General features: G+C 37.5%; 1 protein-coding gene across 4 annotated transcripts in view; it reads left to right on the forward strand.

Annotated features, from left to right (window-relative positions):
* LOC141459316 (neural cell adhesion molecule 2-like) overlaps positions 1 to 14017 on the forward strand; it is a 580420-nt gene that overhangs the window by 509990 nt on the left and 56413 nt on the right. For all 4 annotated transcript variants that reach the window (XM_074138236.1, XM_074138238.1, XM_074138237.1 and 1 more), the window contains exons 2-4: positions 8058 to 8190; positions 10052 to 10257; positions 12603 to 12716. In XM_074138236.1, the coding sequence (XP_073994337.1) occupies positions 8058 to 8190; positions 10052 to 10257; positions 12603 to 12716 (453 nt within the window). The remainder of the gene's footprint in view (positions 1 to 8057; positions 8191 to 10051; positions 10258 to 12602; positions 12717 to 14017) is intronic.

The raw sequence follows: 14017 nt of genomic DNA on the forward strand, positions 1-14017 counted from the left end.
ATCTGGCGCGAAGAGCACATACTCGCTTTCTTTAACAGCAATTATTCATCTATTAACCTACTTCTCGATATATACCATCATTTTCTCTATCTTTACCATATCTTAAAGTTGTAATGTTTGCTCTGCTCAAGAATTTTAAAAATTGACTTATAGTCCAGTCAAATAGCGATTCAACCTCGGAATGGAAGGCAATAAGCTATAAACTTGTATAAATCTTTGTTTTGGCATTTTATGTTGGTTCAAAAGTCTTATAGAATCTCGTGTACGCGTCACCGGAAATCAGTGGTCAAAGGTCAGAAAAATCTGAGCAGAAGAAGTCGATGATGAACAAGAGTAATATTGAGCAGGATGCTAACGCAATGCAAAGTTTTAGCTCCCTGATACTTTTCGTTTTTGTTGAAACTCCCACTGAGACTGTTTCTAAAGCAATTTCTTTTTTATTTATGGGAACTCGAAACGGGTATTTCCGATCATGAAAATTCTGATATCGAAAATGTAAGACCCTTGAAATATATTTAGTCTTGGATTAGAGAAGCAAACATACAAAATACGCCGTTGCATATGACGTGAATCTATCAAGATGTTAAAAAGTTATATTTGTGGACGTGGAGAATTTATTTTCATGCACGGGTCATATCAACAATTAATACTGAGTTTGTAAACACTGAAATAAATTTAAAACCAGTACGTGATATGAAATGACAAAATCGTATAAATAACGGCGATTTAAATTGATTCATTCAGTCCTGGGCCAGCTCTGTACCACGGCGTAATGATTACAATAATAGCGCACAAAATGAAAATCAAATATATAAATGAAAAAAGTGGAAAGGACAAAGCAATCAATCAGCGCCTGAATCAACCTAATGTGTCGTCTCCCCTCAATCGAAGCTCCCCTTGCTTTTTACAGCATATCGCACTTTAGTCATTTTAACATAGCCACACATCTACACTTTCAAATCTCCAATTAACTTGTAAATATAAACTAAGAGTAAAAAAACTGCCCAGCCCAAAAAAGTAAAGTTACAGTTATTTATTTTAATCAAAGCAGTAAGTGTAATTTCAATTACATGGAGGGGGGGGATACCTGACAACAGTTAAAGAAATTTAGGGTACAAAAACCACATTAGCAAACAATTAGATAAGTTTAAGTGAAGGTTGTAATCAATAAACTCATTAGCCTATCTGGAAATTTATGAGAAAGTAGACCTCAATGGTGGGGATATACCAGCGAAGAGAAACTCTCGCTATAGGAGCTCTTTAAAGAGGATAATCTAGTGACAAGAGCTGGGATTTCTTGACTCCGGTGGTTGGGACACCTGTACCGCATGAACGAAGGGGACGGGTATACCAAAGAGGTAACGGGAGGCGAAGGCACCGAGGTCGACCTTTGATATTTGAACGATGTGGAGGGGTCGTAGATAGGGGCAGGGGTGCGACAGTGTGGGAGAGAGACGGTAGACCATCTAGAGTGGGAAGCTTTTTAAAGGAGGACAAAATCCTGCAGGTACCATAGCCCCACATAAAAAGGAAGAAAAGGAAGAAGGGTTAATGCTGAACAAAACATCGCCAGAAGGCAGTAAGCCGACTTTGATAGAGAAAAATTGTCGGTGTGAATGAAGCAGGAATCTCTCCGAAGTGACTATATTAGAAGAAGTTAAGAGACAATACTTTGGTGGATAAGAAGACATGGTAGACCTTCCATGCAGTGAAGAAAGGATGTATCAGAAGCTGCAAAACTAAGATGTTGTACTGGGTTCCATTCCCGGTCAAGGCCTTGGATTTTATTTAATGGTTAGTATGAGAATTAAACAGTAAAGTACGTATGTTTGCTGGTGAGCTCTCTGTCCACGACACCTAATTCAGTAGTTGGAAGAAAAGCCCGCTTGAAGACATTACATCACTTTTTTATGTGCAATAAACGCTGACTCATAAAAACGAAAAATGTATATGTCTGTAAAGAATAAATGACAGTCCCTGAATTACAGATTAAGGAGATTCCCGTTATATTTTGTAAGTTTATTGTAATTTAAGTTATTGTAAAAAAAAACGAATCCGTAGACTTTTTTCCTTTCTTAGAAGTTGCAACCAGGAACCGACCAGTGGAAACGTATTTGTAGGGTCCGACCGGGGGCGGGCCAACGGAAGGAAATAGAAGACCGGACGGTTGTGAAGGAAACGGAAAGGTTGAGATCTGGACCTAGCCCATTGGAGCGTTAAAAAGCAATATCTTCTCCAGTAACGTTACTGACAAATTATTCAATTATCCTTTTACATTTAATAAGAATCGTTGGAACTGGCTGATTATTTATTCGGTCAAGAAACCAATGAAATAAAAACTGTTGGGAACACACTCACACGACTATCTCTTACCACATACATTAAAGATAATTGGTACTTTGAAATTTGTGCTAAAAAGACAGTTGGGGTCACCGTCTCTCAGAACGCCGCTGAAATCAATATTCTTTGAGAATGAAGTTCCAACCAAAGTGAGAACGATTTAGCATCGCGACGCAAGTTCGACTTTACTTTTGTGACAACTGTTTCAGACAGCTATCATTCCAAGTTAACAGCAGTTATTAACAGTACGGCTTCATTCATGAAATTAAGAGATGAACTACTAAATTTGAATTTCAATCTTATATTTAAGAATATATCTGTGTTCTATTTGTAATTTGAAAGAAGCATATTTTACTTCCTTAGTCGTCATATTTGTGGCTACATTAGGAAAAAGTATTTCATCTTAGAATACGTCTCGGATGTCTCGAACCAAGCTGTGGTAGCTTGGCAGAATGGTCCGACCAGTGAAGCGTTATAAGTTACAGTAAATCTTAGTATACTTAGTATTCGTAAACAAAAATCTTGCCCATCAAGAATTCTTCCAGTTTGCCCTTTTTGACTTTAAGTTTTGATGTATTAATTTTCTATTAATTCTGTTCTGATATTATTCTAATATTTCTTTTAAGAACTTTTTAATTTATTTATACTCTTTATTAATAAATTTTATTTTTTCTATTCTTGTTTCTATATGCCTATCCGAACAAGTTTTAGATTTTCTAAAAGTATTGTTTTATAACTGTTATATCTGTTATTTTTCGGTATTTTACGTCAGTGTAAAATTTATGTTTTCTTGACAGACAACCTTAGCTATTGTCAGTGATTTACTTTCGGTCTAAAATAATTTATTCTCATAATAATTTATCTTATGTCTCTTTATTTCAATAAAAGTATCGATCTGTATTCGTATTCGGAGCGGTAAGATGAAGGGCACTTCAGAGTTAGCTTCATCCCTCTCTACCAATCAGCTTGAATGACCTTTTCTGGAAAAATAAAAAGTAAAGTTTGGAATCAAAGTAATAGACCCAACATTACGGTGGGTATACTTTTTTTTTTTTTTAATTTTTAATGGTGCGCAATCCGAAGAATATGGCATTAATTATATTAAATCTAACTAATCGTAGACAAACCAGCACCTTAATGCAATTTTTATATAGTTCAGAACTGTAAAGAAACATTATGTATTCTCCCCTGGTTATTCAAAGTTACTTGTTCGAATGATCATGAACATAAGATAGGCTAGACCCAAACTTCCCTTCACCTCCTTGTAGATCTTCGTTTCCACCTCTCTCAATAATGTAACAATTTCACTACATTTAAAATATTTATTTCTATTTTTGTTCTTTTTTTTCGTTTTTCGAAAAACCAAAAACTTATTTCCAACAAATAGTAAGTTTAACTAAACGACCTTATGGCATTCAAGTTAGCAGATTAATCAGATTGGAACAAGGAATTACTATCACTAGCAAATGTAATAAATGTCACAATTTATTAAATAAATTTATCGTTTATGATATTGCGGCTAAAATACAATATTATATTCTGTGATAGTCTGATTTTCCAACTCCATTGTGCTTAGCAAGGCCGTACAAAGGGCTGAGAGTAAGCGGTTAGTAGGTCGGGCAGATACCATTCTCCGGCTCTGATCACATTAATAGAGGTAATATATAGTCGAGCAGGCGGCAGGCCCCTAGTAATACACAATCCAGGGGCTAATTTCCTATTGTAGAACCGCTCCGGGGCTGCTATATCTGTACAGCCGACATTTCAAACATAGGTACATGCAATACCCAATATTCACTCAATAACACAGTGCAGCACCGAATTTAACACAGAGTCGTGTTCATCACAAATCGTCTGAAAGTTCAAATTAGACATTTCATTTGTGTGACCATCAAGTCAAAAGTTTGAAGAGAAAGACGGTGGAAATCTTCGTAATGGTGAACAAGTTCTCCTATAGGATTGTTCTATTTCAGATAGATCACTAATATTATGCAGGCAATGTTGGGAAATGTAGCATGCAAACTATAATTATTTAACCTAATCATGTTAAGTTTAGACTTGAAATTAAACTGAAGTGGCCCTTTAATTTGCTGCAATCCTTTGTGCAGACGGGTCTTCCACTCAAAACTCCTGGGCAAATTATTTTGTTATTTTCAGTAAACCTTGGGACTTGTTAAAGGAATTTCTGACAGACAGTAAATAGTATGTGTTTCTAAACTAGCATCAATTAGATTTAAAGGGAACCGTACGTGGTACTTTGAGGATTGGTGCTGAGGCCTATTCTGTTCCTGATATATGCGAATGACTGGGAAAAATCAATTTTGTATGCGGATGACAGTATCTTTATAGCCAAGAAAAGAGACACAAGAAAGCTAGTAAATTTAAACAGTAGCTAAGACAAGTCATTGTGCCTTCACTCAGAGAAAAAGAAAATCGTCTGCTGATTAGTTGTTTACTCTAAGACGGAGCCTGGAGAAGACCGGTAAATTCAACACCAATATTCATCCGCTGTTCGTGAATTTCAAGGCTGCCTATGAAATTTATACCACGAAGAATTTTACAAGCAATGGTGAGACTTGGAATTACTTGCTGACATAAAGATTCGAGTCAGGATACAAGAAAACCTGTTAGACGTATTTAAATAACTGGGACCGGTGATAACGGCGGATAATGATGTATAACAGGAGGTAAACCAGAGGCTCATAGCCGCCACTAAATGCTGCTGAAGACTCCTGAGGTATATGAAAAGCCGCAATTTACCCAAGAAAAAAAAAATTACTTTGCGCAAAGTGTTGACCATAAGTCTATTCTGGCGTATGGAGATGAAGCTAGGACCAGTCTCATGGAGGAATTGGCAAGATTATATGCCGATGGTTACTGTCTATTAATATTGATATAGTGGACGAGAATGTGATGGGCAGGCCATGTTGTAAGGATTGAAGAAGCTGCCATCCCCAGAAGAGGGCTGTTCGGAGAACTAGGAGGGTAAAAAAAAAGTTGGCAGGCCGTAAACCGGATGGCTGGAAAGTGTCGCGAATGACATAAGACCGCTAAATGTGGATCACAGACTAAGGATATAGAGATATGGCGTGGAATTCTTGAGCAGGCTAGGACCCAGCAAGGGGTTGTAAGAGTCAAGGAGTTAGTTAGTTAGCTAGGGGAAAGAATGAATTTATTTTAATCAAAGAGGATACCAGCAATTAAAAGATCCAACTCAAAACAAAAGAGCCCGATGAGCAACAAAACTTCTTGGAGCTATATTGCTAAACAGGGACTCATATGGACAAACAATATCATGTGGAAAGTTGTCGTAGACGACGTTTTTTGAGAAAATTAAGGGAAGAAGTTCGGAAAGAAGTGACGCGTACAGGTAACGATAGCGATGGCTAAGTATCGTAACAAGTAACAATAGCTATAAACTGTAAAGAACGAAATTAAGTCTCCACGATCGCAATTCTTGCTTTGGCGAGGGGAAAGATAATAACTAATAAAATTAATAATTCAATTAATGTACTAGAATGTTGAGAATATATAGTAAGAGCAATAATGAAGACTGTAGTAACAAAATGGAATAAGCAGAGCCCACTCACCCTCTCACGCAATGTGCGTGTGTGTAATATTAACAATTTATTCAAGTTAACCGATGTATGTATAAGTGTGTGAATCCATTAATCAGTGTGCGGGTGTCGTTGTGCCACATCTCGCTTGTCGCTTCATTTTTCACCTTGAACGGGGCTTTGTTTTAATAAGAGAAGTGTACGTTGCTGGAGTGCCGAGGGACTGGATCCTAACGGAGCTGGACAAAAAAGGACACTAATTACCTATTTAGCCTGAATTCCAGTCCGGCCTTTCAAGGCGCCTCGAATACACTTCATTACCTCACATCTCTTTCGCGCTCTTTTTTTTTATTTAACTTCCACTTGCAATTCGATGTCACAGTGAATGTAAACAGAGTGATATAATGTTTCTTTCACTGAACTCAATTTGTTCCACATCCGGCGGCCATTTTATATCAATCAATATCTACATATATTTCCGAGCTTTACTTTATTTCGCCCTGAGTTACAGTAGCTGGTGGGCGGGGAGCTGGTCCGTCGCATGAAGCCTCAAACCTGATACCACGAGGTTTGATTGTAGAGTCCTCTTCACCTAGGCAGGTTGCCTTAACTACGGCTGAGAGTTCTGTTACCCTAAAATAAGGATAAGAAGGGGTGCAAAGAAAGGCGGAATTCAAAGGAATAAAGTACTCGCGTATTTTTCTAAGAGGTATTTAACGTCCAATTAGGTGTCGTGGACGGAAGTGGGGACATATGCTCAACTGTTAACATTTTAACAATGAAATAAAAAGTAGCATCCCGCTTACTCCAACTGGGAATCTCGCACTTACAAATTCCAATTTATAAAACACTCGGCCCGAATGCAAAGGGGTAAGAAGAGGAAGAAATGAGAAAGGATAGTAGGACTGCTGAACCAAGGACAGTGAGACTAGAGGGAATTCTCTCTTACCCCAAGCAGACAGTACTGTCGATGTATTCTTACTGCTCATCACTGAATGTCCAAATATATTTTTATGTAGAAAATAATAGATAAAATATCCCGTGTTAATTAGAAACGGAGAGTGGTACATCTCATTATATGGGATAAGAGGGAAGGAGTTAAATCATTCTAGTTTTTCACTTTAGCCGCTTTGATAAGAGTTGGATCAGAAAAGATGTGCTAGAAATTGAAGCGACCAGGTGTGAATTGCTGGAAAACTGACTGCTAGAACCGAAGCCTTTGTAAGAGAATCTGTAGCTTTCATTTTAAATTATTATGGAAATTTTATAACAACTTTTATCATTAAAATAATTTTATTACATTACATTTTTAAGACATTTATATACAAATATTTGTATAATGATATCAAAATATTTATTTTAGCTTCTGAAATAGTATTAATTACTTTATTTAAGTTTAATAAGTAGTTCATGACCAAGCGCCCCTCCAGATAACAGTAAGGCAGAGTAAAAACTTGTGAAGACGGAGAAAATCTATTTTAGCGGAAGTATTTGGGAGGGAGTTGGAAACAGGATGTGAAACGATCTGACGGAAACTGCAGCCTCTGGTAGGCAGTGGGTTGTTTTGTTCGTTGAGGCCAATTTAACCCACCAGCGTTCAATAGTAATTTCAGGTGCCATACAAAACACTACTAGTGTTCAAAAATAACAATTTCCCCTCATTTAGCTGACCTGTATTGCTCGAATCCGCTAGATCACTCAACTTAATCTTCGTTAATTACTGTTTTTAATTTAAATGAAAAGTCTAAAAAGACTTGTGTTTCACTTGTATGTTGAATGCAAACCTTAAAAAACTTTACTTCCTCAAATTTGTATTTAATTTTCGAAAAGAATTTTCACCTAAAAGTAAAGGGTCTGGGGAAGATTATGATAAGCACCACGCTAATTACTACCACTTCCAGGGCAACACCCTCTCAGGGCGTAGGTATTCCATAAAGAAAAGGAAAGCAAGGAGGGAAAGCGAGTGCGAATGGGAAAATGCTGATGGCCTAACACACGAGTCACGCGGTTTTAGTTTGGGTAATTTTTCACTTTTTGATTTTGATTTTCACCAATGGTATAATCATTCTAATAAATATAATAGATAATAAATGATAAAGGGATTTCATCTTAATAAGAAATGTATTAGCAATTAACAATGTTTGCTGCTTTTTGTTGTAGTACTGGTGAACTATGCTGAAGCAGTTGCCGGAGGCATGGCTAGACTTCCTTGCGACATCACGCCTCCGGCCAAGGCGGATCGTGTCCACTTGGTCATCTGGTACAAGGAAGGACTGCCTTCTCCTATCTACAGGTAGCTTCCCATTTTACTACTCTTACAGAACTGTCAATTTTTAATCCAGAATATATAACAGAGTGTAACAAGTTTGTCCATTTTACTCTAGTTAAACACACGAACTTTCTGCTGTGTTATTGTAAGGTTATAGAAAAGAGCATTCGAAGGTTGGAGGAAAAAGTTTAATGAGAGCATGGATGATTTTTATGAACAGGAGCAATATTGAGGACCTAACCTCACATTGCCTCAAATCTTGGAGCTCTACCTACAATAAGGGGCTTCTGAGAGAATTAACTGACCATTTTAGTGGGCCTGAAAACGGATGAAGGCTGCATGACAAAGAAATTTGCTCCAACACTAGAAAGAAGCTAGAAGTTAAGGTGGACATCTCCTTTAAACTGAGACAGTTGCTTCATCGACGGATGGAGGCGTATCTGCACAGCTTCAACATTATCAGCGACTGCGCTGCAGCCAAAACACAGACTGTAGAGCTAATAGTCTTTTAGAGCTGTCAATTTGAAAGCTTCCGATCAAGGACGAACCAAAAATAGAACTTAGAGCAGAGAATTAGCAAAACTTTTGAATCCGCGCTACTATAATGGAAATCTTTCTATAATTTGTGACGTCATTAAATTTTTCTTTTTTATCATTTCTCATTGCATTCAAGTCACGCCATGAAGATGTGAAAAATTCTTGTTACAAGTGCTATACATACAATGTTACAATACAAATGTATTTGGAGTTATTGTGTTTTATGTAATGCTTGTACAGACTCTTGGCGAAATAAACTCTCTCTATATAGGGTTACTTTAAATGTGAAAGGCAAGAAAAAATGTCAGAAAAATATTCAGAGAATCAAAAGGAGTTAGCTTGAAGCTGAGTCAGCAAGGGTGTGATGTAACTAATATAAGATGTGAGATGTAAGCAATATAAGTGGAAGTTAAATTCTCTACTCCAGACTGATGAGAGTTGTCAATTTGAAGTCGGGCAGAAACTGGATCTGTGCTACGAATGATAAAATCAACGATCAACTGGGACATGCCAATATTAAAGAAATACAAAAAAATATATAAGTAAAATAGTAATTAATGTAAAAATAATTAAAAATAAAAATAATGAGCCCTCAATGTTTAATGAGTATTTTAAAATTTCTAAATTTTATTTTATGTGATTTATTAGAAGAATACATTAAAAGTAAAAAATTCTGTATTTCACCTCTTAGCAGTATTTGTTGTTGCTGCTTTAGGTCTAATTACTTCATTTAGCTGTAGGGCATAATAAACGGTTGCCAACAGGCTGGTGTCACATGCTTCACTAACCACATATTGGAGCTCGCTAGGGGGAAGTTAGTAGAAAGCTGAGAACAAGCCTGGAAAACCCACTCTAGGATACCTGGCCATTCTGCGCCTCAACCAGCTGCAATATGAAACAGTTTTTCGACCGGAACTCAACTGAATAATTTAACGGTCAGAAAACGGTTGCAGGTATAAACATCTTCCATATAAATCCCATATTAGCCCCTCTTTTCACGGAACACAAGAAGACTGACATTCGCTCTTAACAACTAGATTTGTGGTCTCCGTTATCTCTCAGCTGGAAGAGAAAGTGTGTGCACCATTCCTCCCAGACTGCATTTTGAAGCATGTGCGAAACTCCATAGAGTATCTGCAGATTATCTAAGCGCTCCCATTCATATTTCAGAAATTTTAGAAGACTATGTAACTATGCCTTTTGTCTTGCGTACAGACGACAATGTTCTGCTATAGTATTTGCAAGCTTCAAAGAGTGCAGGGCATGTGTGAGACATTGGAAGATATTACAAGCTCGATTTCCTTAACCTTGTGTTTATTGCTTATTTTGCAATTTATTTTCTGTCCAGTGTTGACGCCCGCAATGGGAGCGTTGAAGCTGGCAAACATTGGTCCGAAGAGAACAGTCTGGGTCACCGAGCGTTTTTCCAGGCGACGGAACCAGCCAAGCTAACTATAGAAAGCGTAAAAGATGGCGATTCAGGGGTTTATCGCTGTCGCGTCGATTTTGGAAAGTCCCCGACTAGAAATAGCAAAGTGAATTTAACCGTTATACGTAAGTATATTTTTTCATAAAATTTAAGCTGCCTTTATTATAGGACCGATCATGACAAATTCTTGGCGTTATTTTTATTCTAATTACAAAAATACTCTAAAGAAGTTTAGAACCGTACAAATACTAACATTAGATTCCCCTGGCATTACAGCCAAAAGAGGATCATTGTGCCAACCCTCTGTAGTTTTGGTACCGAAAGACATCTCTCCTCTTTAAGAGGTTCCAGGGAGTTTTCCATCATCGTTTTGGAGTATCATTCCCTCAGGTTTCCAAGTGTCGGAGGACTCATATCGCAAACTAATAAACGAAATATATCAAATGTGAACTTTCTCCTATTTCCGTTTTCAATTTATGCTCACCACAACACCTTCTTTTTTAAATAAAAATTATTAAATTTAGAGGGTATCTTTCTGTTATAGCAAAAATTTAAAATGTTGAAGTTGATAATGTTTTTAAGGACAAAATTGAAGTTTCAGAGATTTAGAGAAATAAAAAGTTGTAGTGACTCACTGCTCGTCCAAACGTTCAATTTGAAGTATTTATGTAATCGAGACAAAAAATGTTAGCTTTTATTACAAGAATATATAATTATTAATGTATTCACGCAACATAACATATTATATATTTCTGAAATAGATAAGAACAAAAAGTATTTAATTTGTCTTGAGATTATTCTCTTTTAGTATGAATTTAACAAATCCGTACATTACAATAAAATGACAACTTTCGCTGAAAAGAAAATTTAAGTACAACATTTCGGAAGAGGAACCTTGTGAGTGTTCCACATCAAAATTTCTTCGAAATAAGAGGATCTCAAGACGTGTATTGCCGGTGAATAGTTAGTCAAAGAGAGTAGAAAAGGCAATTGTGTGCGGAAAAAAATAAAGGTAGGTGTATAGATAAGGATAAATAGGGAATTATGGCTATTGGAAAGTAGTGGCCAGGGAACGCCTTTTGAGGCGATAAGGGAACAGATGGACTGACTAGGACGGGCCAGAAGCGGTCTACAGAAGGAAGTGCGCAGGGCTCCTTGGAGCGTGCTACTGACAAACGTAAACAAAAGGAGCTACCCCAGGTGAAGACATGCTCTAGTCCCATCCCCATTCAGATTAGCTCCAACAATCAAACTGGAAGCTAACCATCCCATTCCTTGCTTCTCTCAAGCGCGAGCTCCTTTTTTTATTTTATTTAATTTTATTTTTAAAAAGCTTTTGTGGGGCCACGGCCTGTAGTTCCCATTGACTCACTTCACACTTCACCAAATCCCAATCACTGGCTCACTTTTTACGCGATAAACTTTTTTTATTTCACTTTTTTTTCTTTTTTTTATCAGTAAGTTAAAGAAGTGATTTTTAAAGAACTGTACGGCAGTGTGCACACAGTTATCTATAAACTTTGCTCAGATACCCCTCATTCTTCAGCGTAGAGTTCTAACAATGGCCAAGGCTAACTTTATAAAAACTTCCAAAATTACATTTGACTTGGTTTATTCAATCTTTGGCTCTGAAATGGGCCTTTTAAACAACCCCATATTTACATTGTATCATTTCTTAAATACTACATGTAAATTAGTTTATTACATTGTATAACAACTTACTGTTGGATCAGTTTGGGCTTGCTGTGTGTTTTTGTTTTTGAGCTAGAATGGTTCATATAAAAACGCGTAAAAAACAGTTTTCTGAAAAATCACTTTTTCTGAGACAGAAACCTCAAAATGTTTACATCCGGCGAAAATTCTATATTTTACATCTGGCATGATCCTCTCTACTCAGACTCCTTCAGCCCTTACTGGCTTTTTAGACTTAACATAAAAGGTCCTAAAGATCCATTTTGTGAAGTTCGTTAGGTAGAGCGAGAAACACTCATTAATCTCAGAGCAGTTTATTTGGGGTATGAGGAGATTAGGTTCATTTTCTTTGACCGGATCAATCGACGGTGGCAGAGCTTGGCTGTTTCCGATGAAGGTTACTATTTAATTTCGACTATCAATCTTAAGTGGCTGAAATCTGGATCTGAATTTTTGTTGTAGGATTGATTTGCTAGGATTATTATTGCTAGTTTATTTATGTGGGATAGCTAAATGATCCGAGAGGAGGTTTTCATCCAACTCCAATGGAATCTAATCTAACATTCTGAACATAAAAGGGGCACTGCTTGAGATGGGTGGAGGAAACCATTACATTTCTCACTTGTGGGCGGTAGGACCATACAATCACAACTAAAAAATTTCAGTGCAATTCAGCCTTTGTTGAAAATTTGTAAATTAGAATTGCAACATTGTAGGAAACGCAAGTCTTGTAAACCAGATTTACTGTGTTTTAATGCTATATTGATGGACTTTTCAGTGCCTCCTGAACAACTCAGCGTGCTAGACGAAAAAGGAGACCACATTCCACACTACGTACTTGGTCCTTACAACGAGGGCGCAACAGTTGACATTACTTGCATCTCTACTGGCGGTATGTAGCCATGCAACATTGTGTTCGCTTTTTTCTAGGTCAATCAGAATTACTACAGATTTTGTCTATTGTATTCTCTAATATTAATGTTATTATTGGGTAACATAAGCCTACTTGGCGCAGGTCCAGAGCCTAATATGGCTTTTCTCCCCATCTCAAACGGCGATAAAAAAAAAAAAAAAAAACTCTGAAGACTTCCTTCCGTGTATCACCAGTGTTTCTATCATTCCCTTACTCTCTAACTTTTCATTTCTCCAGCTCAGGCGATCTCAAAAGACTCCTATGAGCAAGACCTTTGAGATGTCACCCATTTGTTCATGGTTTCATCAAAAGCCTCGAGCGCAGCCGCGCATTTAGAGATGTCACTGAATTTAACCAGGCTGTACCAGTTATTGCCACAGATCTCCCTTGATAACCTTATCTTCCTTAGCTCCATACAGTCTAGTTTGCTAGTCTGCAACCATCAGAGTAACATTAAACTGTTCCAATCAACTCTTCAATTAAATTCCTGGAAACCTCTTCAAACTCTATTTCTCTTACTTTTACTCGTCGTATCGGTTTTGAAGAGTAATGACTCCACATGTCTCAACCTTAGATTTAGATTAGAATATGAGGCGGGTTCTATTCCCTAGCCAGTGCAGCCAAAAGGGACTATGCCTATTCGTTTTAGTTCTGGAAGGAGAAACCTCTTCATTGGACAAGGTCAGTGATTTTCCACCAGTCATTTTTATCTCCTTTGGACTCCGAGTGACAGAGGTCTCATATATCAAACTAGCTTTGGTACACAATCCAATTTTCAGAAACAGTTTCTTAGAGACAGACAGTTTTTCCATTCTGTGTCACAGACTGCACGAGTGCTGAATTCACTCACCATGGGACATCTTTTACTCAGCCTATAGTGCTCTCTAAAAGTGGCTTAGACTGAGCATAGGCCGAGTAAAGACCCAAGACCAGTTTATGGAGTGACTGCTAGAAAGTGTGTCGTTTTCTTTGATTAGCAGAGGCTAGTTGGATGGACTTGTAAGTTGCATTTGGCACTAATCAATTAGTTCTCCATTCCCAGAAGCTACAAAGGCCGTAGATAGATGAGTGTTCAGAACAGCCGCTAGGTCTTCCCTCTAATCCGAATGGTTTACTGCATGCACTGATCCCGCTGGATACCCAATGACCGCCTGAGTGGCTTACCACATGGCCCAAAAGTAGGTAGCAAGCATCCGTGATTAGAAACCCTATTCTAAAACTATTCCCTGCTCTCTCTGCAAGACACCATAGTCTCAGAAATGCAGGGGGAAACTTGATTA

The sequence above is a fragment of the Rhodnius prolixus genome, unplaced genomic scaffold (assembly GCF_049639745.1).
Source record: "Rhodnius prolixus isolate KJV_2025 unplaced genomic scaffold, Rpr scaffold_11, whole genome shotgun sequence".
In the NCBI taxonomy this organism is placed as follows: Eukaryota; Metazoa; Arthropoda; class Insecta; order Hemiptera; family Reduviidae; genus Rhodnius; species Rhodnius prolixus.